Genomic DNA, 26,430 nt, shown 5'->3' with positions numbered 1-26,430 from the left:
ATTTCTATATAATTTTTCTGTGATCTTAGGGTTGGAGGTTGCCATTAAAATCAAAATACAAAATTTAGCTGAGCTTCCCCAGAATGGAGGACGTTCTGGGGAGGTCAGTTGGGATCTTATGTCCTTATTTTTTGGGGGGAGGGGTTAAACATCATGAGAGAACATGAGCTAATGTTTCATCTGAGCTTCTTCTCCTTTGAAAATAATATGAGTTTTATGACTCAATAATTTAGCTAGTTTACTAGTAAGGGTAGCATCTCCCCTTTTTAAATAATTGTGCTTCCAAATATCGATGATCATTTTGGACTGTGGCTATTTATAATCTGTAGAAACTGGTTGTTGGATAGCAAGCTATTTTTAAGGCAAATTTAGTGTGTTGAATGCAAATTATTTCAATATTTTGTGTCCAAGACAATCAGAGGCAAGTGGAAGTTAAGATCACCACTGGATGTCCCTGCAGCACCATTAGTTGAATCACTCCTTCTATGGTAATCCCAGTTTTAGAGGTTTTAACCTTAGATCCATCTTTTCCAGAGCTCAGTCACATAGTGGCCAATCAGATACTCATGGAAACCCCACAAACCTCCATGGGATTCATAGGACAGGCTTTTTAATATATCAGGCAACCCAAGCTTTGGAGAGCCATAGTCCCATTTGCAAACTTGAAACACATACCAAACACACAGTGCAACCTATTCTATCGGTTATAAAACAAGGCGTCTTTTCAAGATTAATTTCAGTGCAGCAAGGGGGGAACCCTGTGGGCACCAGGGAAGATCTCTGGGGGTGCATGCTTACCCCCCAGGTGCCACGTTGGTGATCCGTATAATGGAAAGTTTGAAAATCTTACAAAGTTCCATCAAAGAGGTCCATTGAGGGACATTCTATGAACGTTATTGGTTTGGAAAACATGTACATCATAGACACGATGCCAGCAATGGTGAGATCTCCTGGATGGTGGAACTTATGAAGAATAGGAAGAGGGTCACTGGTGCCACATTTGACATCTGGAATCTTGCACACTACCTGAGGCAAAAACACTAGTACTAATACTACAGATGCCACTAACTTGCAAGAAAAAAAATTCTTCTCCACACCCATTCATACTCATTATCTTCAAGCATGGCTTGAATGGACACACAGTTGGTCGATGCACAGCTCAAACTGCACAAGATAAAGTATCAATGATCAAACTGACAAGAGCCCTGACTGTCTCTAGCCCCAGCATGGAATGATACAAGGTTTATTAACAGCATACTTCCTTCTTCTGTGCATGGTTTTGCTGGTGATTAGTACTGAAGCTCCTTTGGGACTTTGTGGGAAAGTAGGAGTCATCATGTTTAATTTGATAGTTAGGAAGAACAATAATTGCCTATTTAGAATCACAGATTCTGTGAGACAATGAGGACAACATGTTTATCTGATCTCGGCAGGTCTTCTGTGGTCTTCATCATGTGGACAGCAAGAGAGGCATCAGCTTGTAATGACCAAGAGCAACTGAAAAGCCCCCCAGAAAACAAGTGAGCCTGGAATAAGACTAATCAACCACAAATGACTTGTTTTCAAGGTCTACATAAAAGGTCTCATATTTAGAAGGTTTTAAAGAAAGAAATACTTTTGGAAATCCAGGTGAAAACTTCAGTGGCCATTGAGTAACCAGTATGGTTAGATAAGAGTTAAATATCCTAGTAAGAAACACACAGGGTTGCATCCAAAGTTAGTAATGTTTAGAGCAGACCCATTTAAATTAATGCAATAACCAATTTAGGTCCATGAATTCAATGGGTCTACTCTGAGTATGACTAATGTTGGATACAACCCATAGTAGCAGGCACTAGTAACATGTAGTCAATTCACTAGATTTTCAGTCTGGAGAATGATCAAGATGTGCATCTACTGAGCATACCGATAGATCCACCATCCTGCTGAATCACGCAACGAGAGCATTATTTGTTGGCTTTGACTATGGGAGTGTCCCGGTGCTTAATGAAGGTGCAAAGCACCAAAGCTGTGATGAAGGAAAACGAAAGAGCCAAAGTGGCCAGACTGATCCCCAAAGGCTCTGTATAAGACAAGAAACCGATGCATTTTGGAATGCATGAATCCTGTTCTGGGTTTGGATAATGATCTTGTGGACATGGAAAGCAGTCGTCCATGTCTGAAAAAGAAAAGTTTGGTTTCTGTACATGGCAGCATTATGTGCATTGCACTAACATTATCAAGACCAGCATTACAACAATATGAATGAGACTTTACAGTATTAGTATTAGTACTAGTATTAACCACAGGTGGTTAGACTGGATGCCTCTTGGGAGTTGAGTTTGGGAGCAGGAAATAGGATGCTCAGCATTGTGCCCTAATACAGTATTGTGCTCCCTAAGTGGGGCTGGCTGTCCTAGGTATTTGGGAGAGAGCTCTTACTCCCTTGCTATTCAAGACACTATTTTATCTGGACCTGACTGTCAGGGGAGAAAACCCAGAATTAAATATAAATTACTAACGGATTCCAAAGAAAGAGGGGGATTCTGCCAGATTTAAAAATTTATTTTGAAGCTGCTGCACTTTGTTGGATTAAAGACTGGATAAAATTAGAAGATATAGACTTATTAGACTTGGAGGGACTCGATAAGGTGTTTGGTTGGCATGCATATTTGTGGTATGATAAGGTAAAAGCCCATAAAGCATTTAAAAAGCATATAATTAGGAAATCATTGTATAATGTTTGGATAAAATACAAAGACCTTTTAGAAAGAAAGACACCCAGATGGCTTTCACCAATGGAGGCGAAGGCCCAGAAAAAATTAAATATGGATACCAAATGGTTGAGATATTATGATTTATTAATAGAGGAGGAGGAAGGTTCTAAATTAAAACCATTTGAGCAAATTAAAGATAAGATAAATTGGCTACATTACCACCAGATTGATGAATTGTATAAATTGGATAAGAAAAATGGTTTTGCCTTGGAAAAATCTAAGTTAGAGATGGAGTTGTTGGATACTGAAGGTAAAAAATTATCTAAAATGTACAAGCTTTTGCTGGAGTGGCATACGAAAGATGAACAAGTTAAATCTGTGATAATAGATTGGGCAAGAGATTTAGGACATAATATAATGTTTGAAGACTGGGAAAGATTGTGGAAGAAAGGGGTCAAGTTCACTGCATGTACTTTGTTAAAGGAAAATATTATGAAGATGATGTATAGATGCTATTTGACACCTGTAAAATTAGCAAAGATGTATCACAATTGTGATAATATATGTTGGAAATGTAAAGAGAAGGAAGGAACATTCTTTCATATGTGGTGGACCTGTCCCAAGGTGAAAGACTCCTGGGAAAAGATTTATAATGAATTGAAAAAAATGTTGAAGTATACATTTATAAAGAAACCAGAGGCCTTTCTTCTTGGAATAACAGGTTTGGAAATGCCCAAGAAAGATGTTAAACTATTTTTGTATGCCACAACTGTGGCTCATATTTTGTTAGCTAAGCAGTGGAAAACCCAAGAAATACCAACAGTAGAAGAATGGCAGATGAAGATGATGGACTTTTTGGAGCTAGCCGACCTAACCGGAAGAGTCCGAGACCAGAAGAAAGAGGAATACCACGAGGAATGGAATAAATTTAATGATTATTTAGTTAAATGTGTTAAGCTAAATTAATCGGAAATAGCTTCCAGATATTTAATGGGCTTAGGATTGTATTGATGTTAACTGATAAAATAATGTGTTTAATACTATAAGGAGAAGATTTAAAGATGTTAATGTTCAATTTAAAGTGTATAAAAATTGGGTTTTGGAAAACCGTTATAAGGATTTGCAATGAAATTAAACTAAGGGGAAATGAGTAAGTCGCTTTACAAAGTTAATAACTGTTATTTTTAATAAGGTTATGATTTATGTTTGTTATTTTGTTGTTTTGTGTTTTTGTTTGTCGTTAATATTGTAAAAATCAATAAAAATTTTGAGATATATATATATATATATATCTGGACCTGACTGTCAGATTGCATTTCTTGGTACGGAAAGTATTGATCTGATGTGTAGAGATATTTCCTATTCTAATTAATTCAAGAGGTTTCTGGGAGCTTCTCTGTGTGAAAGAAGAAAGCAGAAGATTTGTGATGTTTGGGTTATTCCTTCAGAAAAACTAAGTACATCTGGCTTAGACTTGTTCTGTTATTTCGTCTGTCACCGTCATGCTGACTACAATAAGAGACCAGAAGGAACCTGGGTTTCACTTTCTCTTTCTATCTCTTCAGGTGCAGTGTTCTGTATATAGGGTTGAGGTTTAGTCTTATTATAATTTATTGTAAATTTAAATTAAGTCTTCTGCAACTGGAATTCTTATGGACTGCCCCAATCCTGAATGTATTGGATTTGTGACCATTATGCTCATTTGCCTTCAGTAGCAGTAGCTCTGCTGGATGAAATATTAATTGCCTCTGGTCTATTTTTGGGGAATCCTGCAGTTTGTGTAAGTTTCCACTCCATGGGCCAGTTAACCCATTGCTATTTCTACATCCATCCAGACCTTCCTGAGCCCAAAAGTTTTGCCTGATCCACAATGGAACAGAGAAGGTTCTTGTCAAGAGGGAGAAAACATGTTTTGTTCACTGCAGGTGGTGCCACAAAGAGTGCAATGCTCCAGGGACTGTGAAACACATAATTATCTCAATTCACTGTGATTCACTCTTCCTTTGGCAATATCCACATGGCATTTTGAAGTCCATAGACCATAAAGAAAATTCAGAATCCTTATAAAATGCAACCCCAGTGCCAATGAGAACTGTTCTACCTAGAGACCAGAGCTGGGGCAGCAATGGGTGCTAAAATCGTCTGACAGTGGATGGTGGTAATGAGCCTTGATAGAACATGGTGATTTAGAGTTAAGAGAAGAAGGATTTCATCACAAAATGTTAGTGTTGTTCTTGTTGCCGTTACTCATAGTGTTCCCTCTGTTTTTGGTACCTGCTGCCTTGTGTTGTATGACTGACCCCATTCACATCCAACACCAGTATTATCAGCCAGGGCACTTCATCATCGGTTGTATCACTTCACAGCTGCAAGCACCATCCTTCACTCCACTAAGCTTCAAGGAGAACCCATGGGAAATGCTTGTTGAGGAATATGTGTAAGAACATGATTTTTTTATATATCTCTGAAGTGAGGGGGGAGCCCTAAGTTATAATAATCATCACAACCAGGTAACAAGGGCAACAGGGATGTTCAGAAAGCCATCTGAACAGTACTGGAAGGTTACCAATGTGACTTGTGGGGCTGAAGGGAGTGGGGGGGTGGGAGTAGATAGAGTCAGAGTAAATGACAAGCAGAACCACTCCCTGGACTGGCTGTAAGAAAAAAAAGGGAGAAAATGGATTCAATCACCTTTTAAAGGCAACCCTATGTAATCCAAACCTTCTGAAACACAGGCATCCTTTGAAATTCATATTATTATTTTTCTTGTGAGAATGGAAATGCCATTGTGCTTAGTATCCGCTGATAACCTTCCCTGCCATAAATATCTCTAATCCACTTTTGAAGGCATCCAGGTCCATTACCATCACCACCTCCATAGTTTATGTATGTGCTGTGTGAAGAAACATCTTCTTTTGAATTTCCAACATCTTCAAAAATTCAGATTCATAAAGTGTCCCCAAATTCTTGTCTGTTGAGATAGAGGATATTCCCCCACCTGCTTTCTCCATGCCAGATTCAAGACCTTCCAAGACCTTCAGTGCCAACCTTTCCATGATAATAATGTATTCCATTTATCCTGTGTTCTACTTTTGAATTCTTACCTGGTGCTCATCACAGTTTCAAATAGAAGCATATTCTTAAAAGTGGCAATTGAAATGTTTAGGGGCATGGCTTCTTGGGAAAGTGTGTATGTGTGTTAGAAATATTACTGAGTTTCATAAAACTTGACCTCCTTCATTCTTAAATAACTTGTGGAATATATAAAGCTTTGTCTTTTTGCATTGTTGCTTCTCATTCTGTTCTCGGTGGAACTTGTGATTTGTTTCCTAGAGCGACCTTGACATAGTCTTGCTACAATAATTTATGTTCTCTTTGTTTTTGACTACCTTTAGGGTACTTTTCTCCTCCTAGACTAAGTATACCTGTCTAGTGTGGATTATGCTGCACCAGATACTTCAGCAACAGCAGGTGAGTCCATCACATTCATCATCTTTCTCTTGTTTCAGCACAGTACCCAAATACTACCAGCATGTGCTTTCCTTAGTCTTTGCTGTGAAGGAGGTCAATCAGAACCCCAATATTTTACCCAATATCACTTTGGGGTTCCAGATCTATGACAGCTACCTCAATGCAAGGATGACTTATCAGAATACTTTGAATCTTCTGTTTCGCCAGAAGAGGACTGTCCCCAACTACAAGTGTGGTGTTGAGAAGAACCTGATTGCTGTCATTGGGGGCCTTGGCCCCGAGACTTCTTTCCACATGGCCTCCATCTTGGGCCTTTATAAGATTCTGCAGGTAAGAAGAATGTGGACGGAATTAAGATTCCACAGCTATTGCATATTGTTCAGACTCAATGTATAATCTCAGGGCAAAATCATTGCAGGAGATCTTGGAGTCCTTACCATACCCCAGTTGCAAAGGTGGTTCTGACCTGTCAAATGAACTACGGGAATAGCCCAGGTCTCTGTCTCTCCCATTGCTGCAGCCTGATATACTTAACAATATGTTTGATTATTCAAAGATACCTGGTGATTTAAAAGAACCCTCTTCTCTTCTCTAGGTCACCTATTCTTCGTTTAATCCGGTGGTGAGTGACAAAGACCACATTTCTTCCTTATACCAAATGGCCCCCAGTGAAGCACATCAGTACACTGGGATTGTCCAGCTTCTTCTGTTTTTCCAGTGGAAGTGGGTTGGAATCCTGGTCACAGATGATGATCAAGGTGAAACCTTTGTGAAAAAGTTGACACACCAGCTGTCCCTAAATGACATGTGTATAGCTGTCGCTGAAAGAATGCCAAACCCCAATGACTTTATTGATTCTTCTCTGATGTTTAATGACTTTCAGAGTAAGGCCAGGTCCCTAAGCGAAACAAATGTGGTTGTATTTGTTGTAACTGCAGACACGAACACCAGGACATGTCTGCAGTGGTTGCTAATGGTAGGTGGGATGCTCAGTTTGAAGCCTATAAACAAGGTGTGGGTTTTCACCGCTGATTGGGATTTCTCTACGGAAACATTCCACAGAGATCTGGATATTCAAAGCTTCCATGGTGCCTTATCCTTTGCCATCCATTCCAATGAGGCTGAGGGGTTCCACAATTTTCTCCTGAACCTCAATCCTCACTCTGATGCTGATGACTTTCTCAGGCTCTTCTGGGAACAAGCATTTGGTTGTGAGTTTCTAGATGTGGATTTGGACCAAAGCTGCACAGGTGAAGAGAAACTGGAGAGTCTTCCTGGGATTTTTTTTGAAATGCAAATGACCAGCCAAAGCTACAGCATCTACAATGCTGTCTATGCTGTGGCACATGCTTTGCATGCCATGTCTGTATCCAGAACCAAAAACGGACAGGGGATGCTTGGAAACTATGTGGGACCTCATACACCACAACATTTTCAGGTAAGGTCTAGCATGGAAAACAGATCAATTCTCAATTGAATAGGCTACCTTCCATGGCTGGAGTCCCCCCCCCCCCCCATTATAGGCAGCAGCCAGGAAATGCCAGACTAATTCTTTATCTTCTGCTAGTGTTTTTAAATTGTCAACTAGCATAAAGGTTCCTCTGGCAATTGTTGAAATCCATCTGTGTCAAGAAACAATGGAGTGTGCCTCCAGGGTTAAGTCAAACTGTGGCATTAGCAGCATCGCAGTGACCTCCACAGGGTGCAAGCCTGGGTAGTGGTCTGGAGGTCCTGGGCTGCTCCATCAACAAGACCCACCCTTGACCTCATTGATACTGATTTCCAAAGGAAAGCAGAGCAATATGGCACCAACTTGGCTGCACAAAATTCTGGAAGGAGACATTCAAGGTGCCACCCAACCCTTTTATTGACTCTACCCTGGATTTGTGTAGGGTTTACTCCTTGGCCTTTTTTTCTCCCAAAGATATGCATCCTGTTATGGTCTTTTTATCTTCTATGATCTCCTTCAGCCTGTGGCAGGACTTTCTCGGTCTCTCATACATGAAGTTATGAGATAAATGGAAGTGTATGTCTGTCTGTGGGAATGTGAGAGTGTCAGTTTAAACTTCATAAACTTCTTTTTTATAGTAATTTTTGAACCTGGTGGTCGTGCTGTCTTCTTTGGTAGATTCATCAAGACAGTAGCTTTGTGAAGGTGTCTCTGCTGTTCCCTTTCCAAAGTCCCAGGAAGGAAGGAAAATGGGGTTATAGTGGCGAAAATGGGGTTATACAACTTGCCATTACTGGTGTTCTCCTTGAGAAACAAGTAAAAACCACATGGCTAAGGAATTTCCCTTCACTAGCCAGAGAAGTTTCAAGAAATACTGTGAGTTTATCCCAGCATGAGAAAACAGAATCTTTGTTGTGTGTTCTCTGTTTCCACCTAATCTCCTCTTCCTCTGTAGCTTCAACCTTTCCTGAAGAATATCTTGTTTAACAACAGCGCTGGGGACACTGTGTTTTTTAATGAGAACCATGAGCTAGAAGGTGGATTTGATATCATCAACTGGGTGACTTTCCCCAATAAGTCCTTCTTGAGAGTGAAAGTTGGGGAAATGGATCCCCAAGCTCCGCTGGGCAAAGATTTCTGCATTAACGAGAAGATCATTACATGGCACCAAAGTTTTAACCAGGTAGCACCCAACTGCAACTTCTGTTGTCCATTGGGAGATATTTGTCAGATTTGTTTTATGATCATTTACAACACGGGTGTCAAACACAAGGCCCGCGGGCCGAATCCGGCCCGCCAGACCTCGTCATGTGGCCCGTGTAGTCTGGTCTATATATATATCTGTGAGGGAAGCTTGGGCTGCGGTGCGCGCGCAGGGCGCCTCGGGTCCCTTCTGCGCAGGGGCAGGCGCAGGCCTCCCCCTCCTCCAGCTACCTAGCTGAGACTTATTTGACACGGCGAGGGCGGGGTTGGATATGGGAGGCCGCTGCTGCTGCTCGCAACTTCTTTTCGGGCTCGCCGGGGTGAAATAAGTCCTGGCGGGAGTGCAGCGCGCCTGCGCGAGGTGGAACGCGGAGAAGGGCAGAGCCGGCTTCGCGTGCGTTGGAGAGAGGGAGACCGAGAGCGCGCTTGTGTTTCGGGAGCGCGCCCTGTGAATACTCGGGGCGGCGTGCTTTTGCTTTGCTTTTCTTTATTTATTTCTTTAGGCGCGTTTCCGCGCTGCCCAATGAACAGCATCCTCCGCCTCTGGGGATTCGTGATTCAAAAGCAAATTCGATACGCAAGTGCATGTTTTGTAAATAACGTCAGGCGCGGCTTCCGCAGGGTGTGCGTTGCAAAAATTTATATATGGGGGGAAAGCTGATAAGGAATTGGTTTATTTTTTAGGGTATTTACACATCATGCAATTTTTCCCTCAATGTTATTACAGGGTCCGGCCATCAGTTCCCACCCTCCTCAAAGGTTTAGGGTAGGTAGCAAAGGGGGGGAAATCCAAACAAATGCTCGATTAAAAATTGGGGAATGAGAAAAATTAAAACCTGCACATCTTGTGTAACTTAAACACCAAGCCAAGCAGGAAACAATTTTTATGTTCATATATGTATTCAAATGAAATCAAGGTGTAGTGTTCCATGAGCCAGAAGCTTTGCATTACTTAATCCAGCTGTTAAAGGTGTCATGGGCTTTGAAGACACTCGAACTCGAACCAGCCCTTTGAGGGTGACCAAACTGCTGATGCGGCCCCCGGTGAATTTGAGTTTGACACCCCTGATTTACAACCTGTTAGATGAGTTTGTGAACGTGTCACCGTAGTGATTCTGGTTCCCAGGATTCAACACCCTGCAGTTTCTCATCTTGACAAAAATATTCTAAAAGAGTAAACATATATCCAGGGATCCATGGGCTTGTGCACCTCCTTTCCTTTATCCATTCACTAGCAGAAATTCAGAACATTGTGTCTTGGCTTTAATATGCACAGATCTTGGTGATTGGCACCACTGATCTGAAACAAACGCCTTATGCCTTATTTCAGTAGAGCCCCCTGTTGATGAAAAGTCAAAGGACAACTGAGAGCACAGCAGAATACATGCAATGCCTTCTTTTTCTTGATTAGGTGGTTCCCCTGGCCTTGTGCAATGACCCCTGCCATCCAGGTTACAGCAGACAAAGGAAAGAAGGGGAACCATTTTGTTGCTATGATTGTGCTCCGTGTCCAGAAGGGAAGATTTCAAACCAGACAGGTAGGAAACAACATGTTCTGAATATCTGTGATGGAGTTGGCTATGTCAAAAGGGAAATATGTACATCTCAGAACGCATAATGCTCTGTTGTGGTTGCTGTGCAAGAAGCTAGCTGACAAACACCCTGATTTATGAACAGCTAATAAACATCTATTCTGCTTACCTCCATGCCCATAACCTTCAGGGATTGCTACCACAGCTTACTTAATCACCAAAGTTTTAGCACTGTCACTTCAAGAGTACTGTGCTTTTTATAACCATACAGGTGTGTGAACTAGATTATATCAACAGTATAACTCTTCTGTTGATGTTAAGCTGTCTTTCTGGGCAACCTTTTGCTTTGCTTTCTAGGAAATGCTTTCTATATTGTTCAAGGAAACTTCCTTTCTTAGGTCCCTTTCTACTGTGAAACATAGTTTTGGTAAATAATATTTCTCCATCCAGATTCCTTGAAAGGGCTTACCTGTCTGGGCAGCCCAAAACCCCCTACACACTGCCCAGGCTTGCACCCAGAGTGGTCACTTGAGTGCTGCAAACACAGCAAAAAGTATGCGAGAGACACACCAAAACTTTAATTATATGCATGTGTAAATACAGATAAACCTTTTGAGGTTTATGGAGCTTATCATCTCAACAGTGTGTATCAGACTTTAGCTACTGGATGTTAAGTCTGATTTAATTAACCACTGGAAAGAAACCTAAGTACTCAAAAAATAACTTACCTTACACTAAAGACAAAACAGGTTAATAGTCTAAAAGTTTCCTGGAAAAGATAATGTTTTGTATTTCGTATACTGTAAATTGCATTGAAATGTAGTACAACAGCATTCAAGGTTTCCTGATCCTTTACCATAAATAATTGTACCTCAGCAAGACCCAAAACTCTGTATCTGGAAGCCTGATTTATTTATTCCCCCTTCAAGATATCAGTGATTGCTTACTCTGCCGAGAAGATCAGTATCCTAACAAAGAGAAAACCCAATGCCTTCCCAAAAGAGAAAACTTCCTGTCTTATGGAGAAACTTTTGGCATCAGCTTGGCTCTTTTGGCTCTGACTCTTTCTGCAACTACAGCCTTGGTGCTTGGAATCATCATCAAAAACCGGAACACTCCCATTGTCAAAGCCAACAACCGGAATCTCACCTACACACTGCTCGTCTCTCTCCTGCTCTGCTTCCTCTGCTCTTTGCTTTTCATTGGCCAGCCTCAGACATGGACCTGCACTCTGAGACAAACTGCTTTTGGGATCATTTTCTCAGTAGCCGTTTCTTCAGTCTTGGCCAAAACCCTCACTGTGGTTCTGGCTTTCATGGCCACCAAGCCAGGATCCAAGATGAGGAAATGGGTGGGGAAAAGATTGTCCATCTCTATGGTTCTTGGCTGCTCCTTTATCCAAGCAAGTATTTGTATAGTCTGGCTATGTAGCGACCCTCCTTTCCCAGATCTGGACATGCACTCTCTGCCGGACGAAATCATTGTGGAATGCAATGAAGGCTCGGCCAACATGTTCTACTATGTTCTTGGTTACATGGGGCTGCTGGCTCTTGTCAGCTTCATTGTGGCTTTCTTTGCTCGGAAGCTGCCGGACGTTTTCAACGAAGCCAAATTCATCACTTTCAGCATGTTGGTGTTTTGCAGTGTTTGGGTGTCTTTTGTTCCAACCTATCTAAGCACCAAAGGGAAAAACCTGGTGGCTGTGGAGATCTTCTCCATCTTGGCCTCCAGTGCTGGGATACTGAGCTGTATCTTTTCCCCTAAATGTTATATAATTATCTTGAGACCTGAACTGAACAATAAGGAGCAGCTAAAAAGAAAGTAAAAATTTAACATTTGATTATATTACCCTAGCAAAATCTAAAATGGATTAGTAGGCTGGAATTTTCATCCCAAAATGTATATGCTTCTTTTGCTTATTTTATTAAATGTTGACTAATGTTACAGTTTTGATACCGACCTGCCTGCTGCCCACCAAGGAAAGAATTACATCCATCATGAGCTGTTCAGCACACACTTTTTCTTCAGGGCATACCAGGTCTTCCATCCTAAACTGAGATCCAGTTATTCAGCCCTAACGCCTTGCCTCAGATGCCATTGCTAGGTCCTCAACAAGGACACTAAACAGGGCCAGAGATGAGTGCATGAAAGGCCATCAAATTACGGCTGGTACCATCTGGGTCTCTCATTACTTGATTTCCTGATACCAGGCAGATTGAAGTTCTTACTCTGAGAATCTTTGTAAGCTACTTTCAAAAAATAATGAATATGTAAATAAATATTTTATGGAATGTTCCTCTTCAGAACATGTTAATGGAAATAGGTGCAGGAAGCTGCCGCTAAGATCCTGCTTTTAATGGAGCCAGGTCCATCAACTTTACCATGCTGGTCTTTTGTGGTTTTTGGCTATCCTCTGTTCCTACATACCTGAGCACATGAGGAAAATACATGGTAGCTGTCCATCTTGGCTTCCAGTGCTGGATTATTCTTTTCTGCAAAATGCTACATTTGGTGAACAACATAGAGCAGCTAATACAAAGAAAACTATAGATAGCAGAAGAGATTCTGTTTTCATTTATTAAAGCTACTTAATTCAATGATAGCAGAGAATAATGATTTTATGGCAAAAATGGTTCTTTGACCCCAAATCCCACCTGATTGTTGCAATACCTGAGTTGAACAGCAAAAAGTACTTAATAATATTGATATTTGTGGTTTCCTTTATGTTGTTGTTATTCTACCTAGGATTATGAAAGAAGCATAAATCAAGGCAGGAGCATGTGAAGGAATCAAATTATATTCAGGATTTTTGTGTTATGTTTTGGCCTTATGAAACAGCTACTTTTGGTTTATGAAACTTTTCTGCTGAGGCCTGGCTCTTCCATTAGGCAGGCTTAGGGAATTGCCTCAGGTGGAGGGGCAGCCTAGCTGTCTCCTTTGGTTTCTGCCCCCCACCCAAATAACTCCCAGGGCTTCCCAGGACACCCACTCTATTCTCTTCTTTCTTTATTGACATTATAAACAATCCAAAAACGCAAAATTATGTCGTACTGTACACAAAGCAAACAAGCAATAAATAACAGGGAAAAGAAATGGTGGCACAGCAATATAAATCACGACATCCATATTCCCCAAGCTGACATGGATGGTGAACACTGATCAAATTCTGAAGCTTAGGAAATAAAATCCCACCAGATGATATAGAAACATGGTGGGTCCTTCATTCCCTTAGAAACATGCTATTTATGTCTGTGTGTGTCTGCTGATTTTTTTTCAGCAGAAGCTAAATTCCGTAAGTTATTACACCATGCAGCCCAATGCAGACTTGCCAAGACAAGATTGAATCACGTAGTAGAATAATAAGAAGAAGAGTTTGGATTTGATATCCCACCTTTCACTCCCCTTCAGGAGTCTCAAAGCGGCTAACAATCTCCTTTCCCTTCCTCCCCCACAACAAACACTCTGTGGGGTGAGTGGGGCTGAGAGACTTCAGAGAAGTGTGACTGGCCCAAGGTCACCCAGCAGCTGCATGTGGAGGAGCGGAGACGCGAACCCAGTCCCCCAGATTACGAGACTACCGCTCTTAACCACTACACCACACTGGCTCTGGAGTAGAAACCCAGCCCCTCAGAATGAGTGAGATCTCTTCCAGAACAGGCTGCCTATCTCATTCCTGGACATGTTGTTGTTGTTGTTGTTGTTGTTGTTGTTGTTTAGTCGTTTAGTCGTGACCGACTCTTTGTGACCCCCTGGACCAGAGCACGCCAGGCACTCCTGTCTTCCACTGCCTCCTGCAGTTTGGTCAAACTCATGCTGGACATAGGAACAAGCAAATCACAGCACTTCTGTCTTGTCAGTTTTCAGCTTATTGGTTTTCATTGAGCCCATTATGACACTTGCAGACACTGAGGGATTTTTCTGTACGCAACACCCTTCCTAACCCTGATGAGACCTCCCTGTCCTTTTTTATTCATTTTCATTTGTGGCCCTAGTGAAACAGTGCTGGTGGAGATTTTCCCATATACATCAAGAAGCCCAGAAAACCCTACAAATATGTGTGGCATCTAAAGGGCAGCTGCATTCCCTGTGGGTTGTTCGATTCGGAGTGACTGTTAATGAACCTATGTTTGGAGTGAAGTTAATGAACCTATTTTGGTCAACCTATGTTGATCATATTCACCATCTAAAATAGGTCTAGTAGGGCTAGCATTGGGTCCAAGCCCATTCTCCCTACATCTGGACATAGTTTGGAATAGTCTCCCTGTTCCCCAAACCCACGAAGAAGTACTGCACAGCATCGGTTGTCCATTCAATATTGCAGGGGGCACAGAATGCAGGGGATTGAATTAGCAGAGAAAGCATTCATTTTTGTAAATAAGTGATTAAAAATGAATTATTTTATTATTATTTTTCTCACATAGGATATTCATCACTAAGAATTAGTATTTTTATATTGATGTTTAATGTTTTGTCCTAAGGGGAGGGGAAGACGAATTGTAGCACTGGCATTTTTATCCCAAGCATGCTCTGCTTCCTCATAGATTCGATATTGGGAGTCACTGTAGCTCAGCCTAAATCTCCCTTGTCTGTCATGCTGGTGCAGCTAGAAGGGATCAGGGAGATCTGCTGAATTGTGAAGTTCTGAGACCGTAGAGAGCAATTCTTTCTAATACAGTAGTGTGAGCTGTTTCTTAAGGGGACAGGTGGTCTTGCATGCTAGTAGAACCCCCTTCATTAAAAGTTTCTATGCAGATGATGGATAGCCAGTTTTACAGGACCGTGTGGCAGAGTTGGACTAGATTATCTTTTAGGTAAAAGTCCATGATCTGACAAATATTTTTCTGGCAGGAGTTTTGCTCCTGTTGATGCATAACAGCATCCAAAAACACTGCAGAAATCATTACCTACTCTGCAATTATCAAAATGTCTATAATCTGCCCAGAGTGCCAGTAGCCTTCTAGAAGTGAGTACGAAAAGGTATTGATAAAAAGACTGAAATGATGATAAGGGGGAAGAGAGAGGCAGGTCTCTATCATTTGGATGATTCCTCCACCCACCCCCATGTATAGGGCAAATCTGAATATTGTGCTTCAATTAGAATTCAAGACACACTTCTGAAAAACTGCTGAGCTTAATGGTTAGGCAAAGGTAATAAGTCCATGTGAGAATTACATTCCCAGAGTCTTCAGTAATCTAAACCATCTGTCAATCAGGGCAGTGGCTTGTTTTATACGGAGAGAGAGAGGAATTTGCACATGTATTGGGATGCTGCTGCTTCTGATTCTGCTGCTTCCGAACATGGTGTGCTATGTGCATGCTGTTAAGTGCGCCAGAAATAATCCCGAAGATGTTCCACACGAGTGGCACCAGTCGGGTGATTTCCTCATCAGTGGGATAGTGTCTCAGCTGTCAAATCCTGTGTTCTCCAAAGTTTCCTTCAACCAATACCCTTCTCAACACTCCCTAATTAAGTCCCCAGTGTAAGCAAAAGTTTTCATTTTTAATTTAGAAGGTCTGTATATCTGCATGAATAATTGCTTTTTTAACTTGGTTTTTAAAAGAAATATTAAAGGTTGAGAAAAGGACATTCTCCAACATATGCGTGATTAGGCTGTGCTTGTACTGGTAACTGGGCATTTGGAAATATTAGTCTTATATTACCTATTTCCTCTCTATTCTGGCTCTGGTACATAGGTGCTCAGCCTGCCCATTTTAGAAGGGGACTGTGAGGAAGCTTTCCATAGCACCAATATTTCCACCCATTCAAACATATTTGTCAACATAATCTTGTAGTTTTGGAGATGGCAAATTGGAGTCTGAGGGCCACATCTCATGTTTCAAGAAAGAGGATGATAGAAAACTGCATTAAATAGAGTCAAACCAATAGTCCATCTATTAAATATTCTCTGCAGCAAAATGAAATTTGATAGAGGAGACATAGCAAGAGAACGCCCCCCCCCCATCCCTCAAGAGTACGGCTGCAATCCTATATACATTATACATTATCTGAGCATAAGCTTTGCTGTAAATAGTGGAACTTTCGTATGAGTAAACATGTGTAGGATTGGGCAGTGATTGGGAGATTTCAGAATGAGTGACTGGTATGTGTGGGAGTGGGAGAGAAGGAAAGGAAAAGTCAGTGGAGGGAGGGAGGTAGGAAGAAGGGGACTGTCCTTACCTGTCACAATCCCTTCTATCTCCTTCACCCACTAAATACCTCTCAGGACAGTCTATCCTACCTTGGTAAATGTTTTTTTAGCCTTCTTATTCTATACCTGCCCAAAGTACAGGAAAGGGAATGAAAATATCACATATCATGGAGAAGAGAGAAGACAGTCTCAGAAAGTCTCAGCTCCCCAGGAGAGAAGCTGCTGCAGCCTCCACAACTGGCTTTCCTGAATAGAGGAGATGTGGGCTGGTTTCATCCTGCACAGCATTTGATAAGAATGGGTGTGAGGCCCTCAGCCTAAAGTTCTTACTTCACTCATTGGCAGAGACTTAGTGCATCCAAGCTAGGCTAGCTCATTGCACAGAAATTGTGATGGAAGCACAAGTCTAAAGTCACCGAGAGCCAGTGTGGAGTAGTGGCGAGTGTCTGACTGGGACATGGGAGAACAAGGTTTGAATCTCCACCGGGTGACCTTGGGCCAGTGCCTGCCTCTCAGCCTAACCTACATCTCTGGGCTGTTGTAGGGATTAACTGGAGAAGGGATTTTGAGCTCCTTGGGGCAGGGGAGTGAGATATAGGTTGCTGTGGCTATAAGACCATGAAATAATATTTTGAAGCACAAGCCTTGATTCCACCATGAAACAGCAAGTCCCTTTATCTGCAGCATGGTGACCAAGTTCTACCAACACATCCTTGCCCTGGTGTTTGCTGTTGATGAGATCAATGAGAATCCCAGGATCTTGCCCAATGTCACCCTCGGGTTCCACATCTACGACAGCTATACTGATTCAAGGAGGACTTACCGCACCACTTTGGACCTGCTCTTTAAATCACACTGGTTTGTCCCTAACTACAAATGTGGCACCCAGGAAAATGTCATAGGAGTAATTGGAGGACTTAGTTCTGATACCTCTTCCTGCATGGCAGATATCTTGGGTCTTTACAAGATTCCACAGGTAGGATCTGAGTACTGGAGCTCAGAGGCTTTCCTCTCACCTCCCCCATAATTCACTTTTCTACTCTTTCCAGCAGTAATTTGATGAAGTGTAAAGATAGAACTGTGTGATAGGAAGGAGAATGAATTGAAATTTGCATTCATCACTATCCAATGATGTGCATGAGAGGTGTGTAGGTTTAAAATAATTTGTGTTTCGTTTGTAGAGAGGAGAATTGTTTGAGGTGTGATAGAAGGAGAGGGGCTGTTCACCTTGGGGAATTACAGCAGCACCATCTCAAGAACCCTAGAACCCCAAAGCCAGAAGAACCCCCCTTCTCTTTGCCTTTCCTCCGCATACACTCATTCCTTTGAAGTCTACTGGAAAGCAGATTGTAGTCAAACCACTTCTAAATTACTTCAAAGAGGGTGGCTCATAGTGTCTATGAGCTGATGCTCCCCCCAACCCCAACCCCCCAATGACAGGAATATTCTCCTTAAAAGAAGTTAGCTCAGAATGAAAAGAACGGGTTTCAATATACATCTCATTTAGAGTGTATGTTAACCAAAACTGTCAGGAGTGTCTACATTAAGAGGGTTGTGTAGTTTTCTTAGTGTGAGTAAAAGGTGGAGGAACCTGTCCGAACAGAAGGAAATTGGGCATAGAATCATCTAATCTTAGAGTTGGAAGGGACCCCAAGGGTCATCCAGTCCAACCCCCTGCAATACAGGAATCTCAGCTGAAGCATCCATGACAGATGGCCATCCAACCTCTGCTTAAAACCCTCCAAGGAAGGAGAGTCCACCACCTCTTGTGGAAGTCTGTTCCACTGCTGTATAGAATTCCACTGCCTGTATAGAATCCCACTAATTTGAATTTTGGGGAAATAATTAGCTCCTCTTCCAACTCTTATTTTTTAAAGATTTCATATGGCTCATTTGAGCCAGCAGTGAAGAATCAAGTCCAGTTCCCTTCCTTTTACCGCATGGTACCCAGTGAAGCCCTGCAATACCGAGGAATTATTCAGTTACTTCTGCACTTCAAGTGGAAATGGGTTGGGCTCTATGCTATAGATAATGAAGGTGGAGACCGATTCCTGCAGACCATGGAGGAAATGCTTTTGCAGAATGGAATCTGTTCAGCATTCACAGAAAGAGCTCAAACGCACCTGCTCTTCTCTGACAGCATACAGGAGATGCTCCACCACAAACAAAGTACTTTGCCAGTATTCATGAGGAGCAACGCCAACGTAGTTGTTATATATGGAGAAAGTGGCTCTATTACATGGTTGGGAGCAGTTATAGGGGTAATCAAGATAAGTCAAATACTAATTCCGCGAAATAAGAGACTCTCTACAGCAAAAGTGTGGATTACAACAGCCCAAATAGATTTCACATTATACCCCATTCAGGCAATTACTGATATGGACAGGCACATGTTCCATGGTGCTATCTCCTTCACAATTCATTCAAAGGAAATAGAAGACTTCCAAAAGTTTCTTCAGCTTGTAAATCCTTCCTGGGCAAATGAAGACGGATTTATCAAAGTTTTCTGGGAGCAAGCATTCAGCTGTTCATTATCCAACTCATTCATCTACGGCAGATGTACTGGAGAGGAGATGCTAGAGAGCCTTCCTGCCCCTTATTTTGAAATGAGCATGACTGGCCACAGCTACAGCATTTATAACGCTGCCTATGCTTTGGCCCATGCCTTGCATATCTTGCAGTCAGCTGGGCTGAAAGGCAGCGCAAGGGAGTCCAGCAACAGAATGGTTCCTCAGAATGTGGAGCCCTGGCAGGTAATGTTTCCTCATCTCCAATGTCAACTGTCCTTATATAGGTTCTGGACAATTTCGTGGACCCAATATCCATGGTATGACCAACCAGGTTCCTGATCTACAGAATATTTCTATCAAGCTTTTATTTTCTCAGTTTTCTTAAGTCTTCTTCCAAATACTGATCCCATGTAGCCATGATTTTCCAGACTTATTTCTACGCCATGTATTATTTTGCAAGTACTCTGCAGCACCCGCCACAGCTGAATTTTATACCCTTTCTTGATTTGTTACTCCCTTGCTGCTTCTGCAAGTAGATTACTATCCATGATGAATTGTAATGACTTGTAACCATATAGGAAAATGACCTTCAGGTCCTCGTTCTCTTCCCACCCAGCTCCACTCAATCCTTCACAAGATCTCATTCAACAACACTGCTGGAGATGAAATTGCACTGGATGAGCATGGAGAATTAGCAGCCGGATTTGACATTACAAACTTGGTCACGTTCCCAAATAAATCGTATGTCCGAGTCCAAGTAGGGAGGCTGGATTTTCCTGGCAAAGTGCTCACCATTTATGAGGACAGAATTGAATGGCACCGAGGCTTGACTCAGGTGAGGATAACAGGTGTGTGTCAACCCTGGTGGTCATTCAGCAATATGCGAGGGGAATGGACATAACAAAAACACTAAATGCCTCTCTTAGCATAATGAATAGTCAGATGTGAACTTCATTGGGACCTCATGGTGAAAGGCAGGCAAATAATAACAATAACGATAATACAGTGGTACCTTGGTTTGCAACCGTTTTGGATTACAACCACGTCAAACCCTGAAGTGTGTGTCCCTTTCTTTGGAGTACAACCCAATTTTTTTTATTACAACCAATTTTTTTTTTAAGGCCCCATTGGCAAAAGTGCGCCTTGGGTTACAACCTGTTTTGTCTTACAACTGTACCTCCGCAACGGATTATGGTTGTAAACCAAGGTATCACTGTAATACAAATAGGATAAAATGTTTTATTAGAGGGTAAATTGATATATGGAGGTTGAATATTTCATTGAAGGCAAGGCATCATTTTATGAACTACCTTTTCCTATACACACATATCTGATTCTTAAATAAACCATTATGATGAAAAATGCAATATTTAGAGGCCTTAAGTCAGCACTTCTTTAACCAAAGAGAGTCCTTGGCTTTCAGATAATGCATAATACTGACTGTTTTGTGACTGTGTGAAATCCCTGAGGGAAATCTCTAGTTAGTGATGCGAGATTGAATGTTAAACTATTTGATTCATTGATCAGGCTAAGTATGCAAATTCGAATCTGTCTTTGTACAATACTTAACAGAGCAGATATTCCTACTATTTATTGCATACCTGTGTAGTTACAGCTTTTGCATTCTGTATCACTTGCTCTCCTGTTTGCTGGTTGATTATCTGATAGAATATGAAAAAAGATGAATTCAAGCTAAACCGTTCCTATATATTTGGGCAGGTGCCGCCTCTTTCAGTATGTAATGACATCTGCCGCCCTGGTTATGGGAAGAAAAAGAAGGAGGGGGAGACCTTTTGCTGCTATGCTTGTGCTCCTTGTCCTGATGGGATGATCTCAAATGAGAAGGGTAGGATACGCTATGTTGTAAAAAATCAAGTGATCCATTTTATCGAAGTAAAATGTGGGCAACTCTTTTGCAAGTTCATTCTCATTAACATAGTGGCCATTTTTAAATTATGGCATTATGCATGGATCCCCATTTTTACATAGACACAACAATCTAATTGATATTTTGCTATAATCATACCAAGGAATATATCAACAGCTCAGTGAATGATACATTATATGTAAATAAGTTCTTAGATATGTCTGATAGTGCAGGCATTGGACTCGTGATCTTGAACGCATGAATGGAACTTTGAGTAGCTGTAATTGTGGAAGAAAGATTAAAGATGATGTTTGAAGTCATACTCGAAAATGAAGAGCTTGAGAGATTTCTTGGGTTTTCAATGAGCAGTAAACATCTTTGGAGGCATCTACAATGGTTTAACCTGAACATAAAAAGAAACTCCCGCCTTCTAGTACCAGTCCCTGTCATATCAATGAAGTGGAGGTTTGGTCTTCCTTCTCCGTCTTTTCCAGTCAACCATCCCTGCATCAGAGATGATGGCTAGTTTTACCTTTCATAGCCCTCACATTGATATGACAGGGAAGACCTACCAATTTAATCACTCTCTAAATCTCTTAGTTTTCTGTGGGTGAGTTAGGCATGCAACATCAAAAATACACTGAGAGTTTTAGGGAAAGATTTTGAGCACCACAACATGGGTAGAAGTATAAGAATATGAACTGATTGCCATACCCATTGGAGGAAAGATGGGAACTTGTGATGTGTACAAAAAAAAAGGAAGGACATAATACATCGACAAGAAAAGGAAGTATAGGGATACTATGGGATATAGCAGAGAGTCATATTCAACTAAATCATTGTGGTAGTGGCAGCAATGATCGTCACAAGCGCAAGGAAACCCCCCCCCCTTCTGTCCCCATTTGCCCCAGAACTCTCCCAAAAATTGATCTGGAGATCCAACTGATTCTGTTAGACAAGAAGTCATGCTTGCACTGATAGAATGATCTTCTTAGCACTACATTGAAAACAACCCATAATATTTTGTTCCTCCCCACCCACCCACCCCAAAATGAAACAACAAGAAGAAATACTTTGCTTCTCTAAATCAAAAGGTGGGCTTGTAATATTTTAAGGCTTGGGGGGAGAAACTTCTTCAGCCCAAATTCAACCTTCTAGGAAAACAGGCTACTGTTGGGTAGGGACAGAGACAGTAGTCAAATGGTTATGATCTACGCACCATGGGTAAATTTCAGGCCATAGTAAATGCCTAGCTTTGCACACAAACTATGCCCAGGCACCTGTCAATTGGCCAGCTACACGAGAAAGAGGCAGGATCACAGTTCGACAACACATTCCAGCCACACAAAAGGACTGGGGCAAGGAGCATGGCCTGGACAGAGTCCCAAGGTCAAGAAAGGGATGGGGAATCACATTTAAACCCCAGGCATACTGTTCCCAATGCTTTTTCTTAAGCCTTATTATTTCAACATAATATTAAGACTCATTTTGAATTAAAATATTATTAGAAATTAGATTCATTATCAACAAGTTTTTGATTTTTATCTCCAATTCATATTTAGTCTATGTTCTATGCATTTTGAATCTGGTGTTATTTCTATTTGTCTATCCCGTTATCTCCTTTTCTGTGCAGCAAAAATGACCCTTAGTCAGACTTTCCTCTTGTCCCTAAATAAACACTGGTTGCAAAATCACTTCCTTCCCGACCATAATGTGAGACTGGGGCATACAGCACACACTTCAGTTATTTCCATATGTTTACTTAAATGTCTCTTTATTAAGGATAATAAAAAAATAATTTTCAGATACTTTGAAAGCAAAGTGTGTTTGGACGTCTTATTAGAATTATGAAAGTCAGACTAGATGCCCATGAAATAAAACATCAGGAGATGAATTGACTGTTGGTTTTTTTTAAAAAAATGAAAATGAGGCAGTCTGGAGAGAGATCAATGTGACAGTCCCAATACACCTTTCTTAGTTGACTCCTACAATTTTGAACTACTGTCTCATTTCATTGAACAGTGCTTTTTATTTTAAGAATAACTTTGTTGAACACCACAAGGAGAAAATCATATTTCAATCAGTTATGATCCATGACGTTTCTACTTGATGCACTTTGGGCAGAAGAATTTGAAACACTCCATGAGTAAAAACACAAGATAGGCATCTGTTCTTGAGCACGAACCATTCTGGTTCTTACATTATCATGCATTCTTTTTCAGATGAAGAAACATGTGTCAGTTGTCCGGAAGACCAATATCCAAACAGAGGCCAGGATCAATGCATTCCTAAGATGCCAAATTTCCTGGCATTTGGTGACACTTTGGCCATTGTTTCAACTTCCTCTGCACTACTGTTGTCTCTGCTCACAGCTGCGGTGCTTGGCATCTTCATTAAGCACCGGGACACTGCCATAGTCAAAGCCAACAACAGAAGTCTCACCTACATTCTCCTCATCTCCCTCCTCTTCTGCTTCCTCTGCTCCTTGATGTTCATTGGGAAACCTCATGAGGTGACTTGCCTTCTCCGACAAACTGCTTTTGGTATCATCTTCTGTGTGTCCATCTCTAGTATCCTGGCCAAAACTGCATCTGTGCTTTTAGCCTTCATGGCCACCAAACCAGGATCTAGGATGAGGAAATGGGTGGGGAAACGATCGGCTTACTCCATCATTCTGTCCTGCTCCCACCTGCAAGTGGGGATCTGTGCTCTCTGGCTGGCAATGTTCCCCCCCTTTCCAGATAGAGATACACACACAATGATGGATCAAATTGTGCTCTTATGTAACGAAGGGTCGGTCACTATGTTCTACTGCGTCTTGGGGTTTATGGGCTTCCTGGCCATTGTTTGTTTCACTGTAGCTTTCGTAGCCAGAAAGTTACCTGACAGCTTTAATGAAGCCAAGTTCATCACCTTCAGCATGTTGGTCTTCTGCAGTGTTTGGCTGACCTTCATTCCAACTTACCTGAGCACAAGAAGAAAAGACATGGTGGTGGTGGAGATCTTCTCCATACTGGCTTCCAGTGCTGGGCTACTGGGCTGCATCTTTACCCCTAAATGCTACATCATTGTGGTGAGACCTGAGCTGAACAAGAAAGAACATCTAATAGTTAAAAAGAAATAAATGAGATAAAGTACACATACATTTATCCCCTCCCACAACAGATATCCCTCTCCCCTCCCCATATATAATGGTTAAAATGGGAAACATTATTCCTGAGCTGTAAGTGTGAATGCGGTGGTTGCCACTGTTGAGTGATGTGCCCTTCAATATGCAATAAAAAGATACAATGCCTCTATGAAATCATCCTCATCTCTCTTTCCAGCTAAAGCCTGAGCTTCCTTGGTCAATTTTTCTGAAAGTGCTATGATTCACACTTTCTGTTACCACATTGGCATTTGCAAGTGTTCACACATGTGCTTGCATGCACACACACATTGGGGAAAAATAATAATTGCCAAACCAAAGTATTCTCAAAACCCTTCTTTTAGAAATAGGATATATATTGGCCACTTTCCAGTCCTCAGGTGCTGAGGCTGATCTGAAAAGTTGTCCATGATTGCTCAGCTGGAAATATGCCAGTGCAAGTTCCTCACCCTGATTCATCCAGAGCTCATCCTTGTTAATTTAAAGTAGATTAATTTATGCTGGTGTAAATAAAATGAAATAAACAAATAAACCCCATTAGTGTTCTGGGGGTGAGGCGAACATGGCAGGGCAAAGAGAGACTTACATCTGTTTCAAATCCCACTCAGTTTGGTCATAGTACCAAGGGCCTGATCATGAAAACTTAGGCTTACACTCATTTATCAGTTTAGTTGGCGGTCGCCCCTCCCAGAAGCTCCAGAATGGTTTGGAATAGGGATAGCTTATGTCATCTTGAATTATGCTGGTTTCTATATTTAGGGTTGGTCTGTCCAAGGTGTATTGTGGCACTGACATTTCCAGGCTATTTCTAGACCACCACTTCTTCAGTGATTCATAGAATCATATACTAATGGATTAACTGGGATTTCCCTGTAGCTTCATCATCTGACATTATGCAACACCAGAATCTACCAGATCCATCTGCTAAATGTGGCACAGCAGGAAGATATTTCTGATGGCAAAAACTACTGGGGCAATGGCCTTCCTCAGAGGGGGGGTAGACTTTCCTTTGTTAGGTCATTGTAAGCAGAGGATGAATGCCCACCTAAGTATAAGGAATTGGATAGCAGTGAATTCTCTGCAGAGACTGGGGTGGACTATATGGCTTTTGGGGTCCCTTCCAACTCTATGATTCTATTATACAATATAAAGAAACAGACAAACTATTATGGGAGAAGGACGTTTGCTCTGGAAGTTCTACGACCATTGAGTCAACAAATTGGAGAAGTAATTATCTCCCCTGTCATTATATGAATCACTGTAATTGACCCAAAGCTCCAGCAGCTTTCTTGGAAGCTACAGAGGGGGGGAAATCAACAAGCAAGCCTGGAATGGTTATAAGTACCCCAGTGCTTCTGATGCAGCCAAGATTAGACTTAAGAGGGGGCTCTGTCAGTTTCCCTCTTTCATTGCGTATAGTATATTCTTCAGATCTTGTCCCTTGACAATGTAGATGACGAAGTGCACTGGCAGAGTCTGTTTCCATCCAAGACGTAATACTGAAATCAGGCTGGTGGTCAGAATGATGTTTTGACCTGAGAAACACAGGAGCCTCGTTTGCAGCAGGAATTTTTCCATCCAGATGTTGGTGCTGCTGCTGCTCCTGCTCCTGCTGCTCCCAAACATGGTGTTCAAAGTACATACCAGTAAGTGTGTCAGGAGTAATCCAGTACATGTTCCACATGACTGGTATGAGACAAGTGATCTCCTCGTTGGTGGGATTGCATCTCTTATGCATTACTTTTCCCCTGAAATTGTATTCAACATGCACCCTTCTCGGGTCTCGATAGCCAGCACCCCAACGTAAGAAAACTGCCTGTCATTTTATTTTAATGGTGTATAGTCTTTATATATGCATGAACAACTGCAGGTCTTGCTGCTTTGAAAAGATATTAGAATTTTTCAAAAACGGTGGGTGGGTGGATAAGAACCACTGGTTGAGAAGAACATCAAATTCTCAAACATCAGTGAGTGTAAACTGTGCCTTTATGGTCAGTTGGGCATTTGGAAACATTCTCCTTTGATGATCCAATTATTCTTATCTCTTATATGTATGTATTTTTGTATATATGCATTCTTATTTTATGAAAATTGTACACATTCAAGCACATTGAACCTGAAAAGTTCTGTATTTCAGGAGTGGGCATTTTGCAACCTTTCAGCTAATTGTAGATGGGTGGCAAAGGGGAGGAAATTGAGAGAAAAGAGGGTGCGACAGAAATTTCAGAGAAAGAGAGAGAGAGATGGCAGAAATTCAGAAAGAAATGAATGGCTGCACCTTGAATGGATAGGGCTGGAGTGAGACAGGACTCTGGTAAGGACACAATTGTGGGAGAAAGAGAGTGTCCTGCTGGTGTGTCCCTATAGCCCCAACCTCCCCACAGCCCTGTCCTTTCTCACTCCA

General features: G+C 41.6%; 3 protein-coding genes across 4 annotated transcripts in view; 2 read left to right on the top strand and 1 right to left on the bottom strand.

Annotated features, from left to right (window-relative positions):
- The window catches only part of LOC310666072 (uncharacterized protein), a 1,539,811-nt gene that overhangs the window by 662,577 nt on the left and 850,804 nt on the right, over nucleotides 1-26,430 (bottom strand). The gene's annotated exons all lie outside the window — the stretch shown is intronic.
- LOC310667155 (vomeronasal type-2 receptor 26-like) overlaps nucleotides 10,254-26,430 on the top strand; it is a gene marked incomplete at both ends in the record, with an annotated part of 143,064 nt that continues 126,887 nt past the window's right edge. The window contains one exon of the mRNA XM_083418879.1: nucleotides 10,254-10,358. Within this exon, the coding sequence (XP_083275005.1) occupies nucleotides 10,254-10,358 (105 nt within the window). The remainder of the gene's footprint in view (nucleotides 10,359-26,430) is intronic.
- LOC310667120 (vomeronasal type-2 receptor 26-like) lies at nucleotides 11,692-24,002 on the top strand (the record flags this gene model as incomplete). Its single annotated transcript, XM_083418850.1, has 5 exons — nucleotides 11,692-11,981; nucleotides 17,186-17,477; nucleotides 18,379-19,254; nucleotides 19,628-19,859; nucleotides 23,101-24,002. The coding sequence occupies 5 exons, from the start codon at nucleotides 11,692-11,694 to the stop codon at nucleotides 24,000-24,002; spliced, it is 2,592 nt and encodes an 863-aa protein (XP_083274976.1).

This window comes from Podarcis tiliguerta (assembly GCF_965153285.1).
Source record: "Podarcis tiliguerta genome assembly, chromosome: 16".
NCBI lineage: Eukaryota > Metazoa > Chordata > Lepidosauria > Squamata > Lacertidae > Podarcis > Podarcis tiliguerta.
The sequence above is the reverse complement of the archived record's forward strand: the minus strand, read 5'-3'. Positions and strand labels throughout refer to the sequence as shown.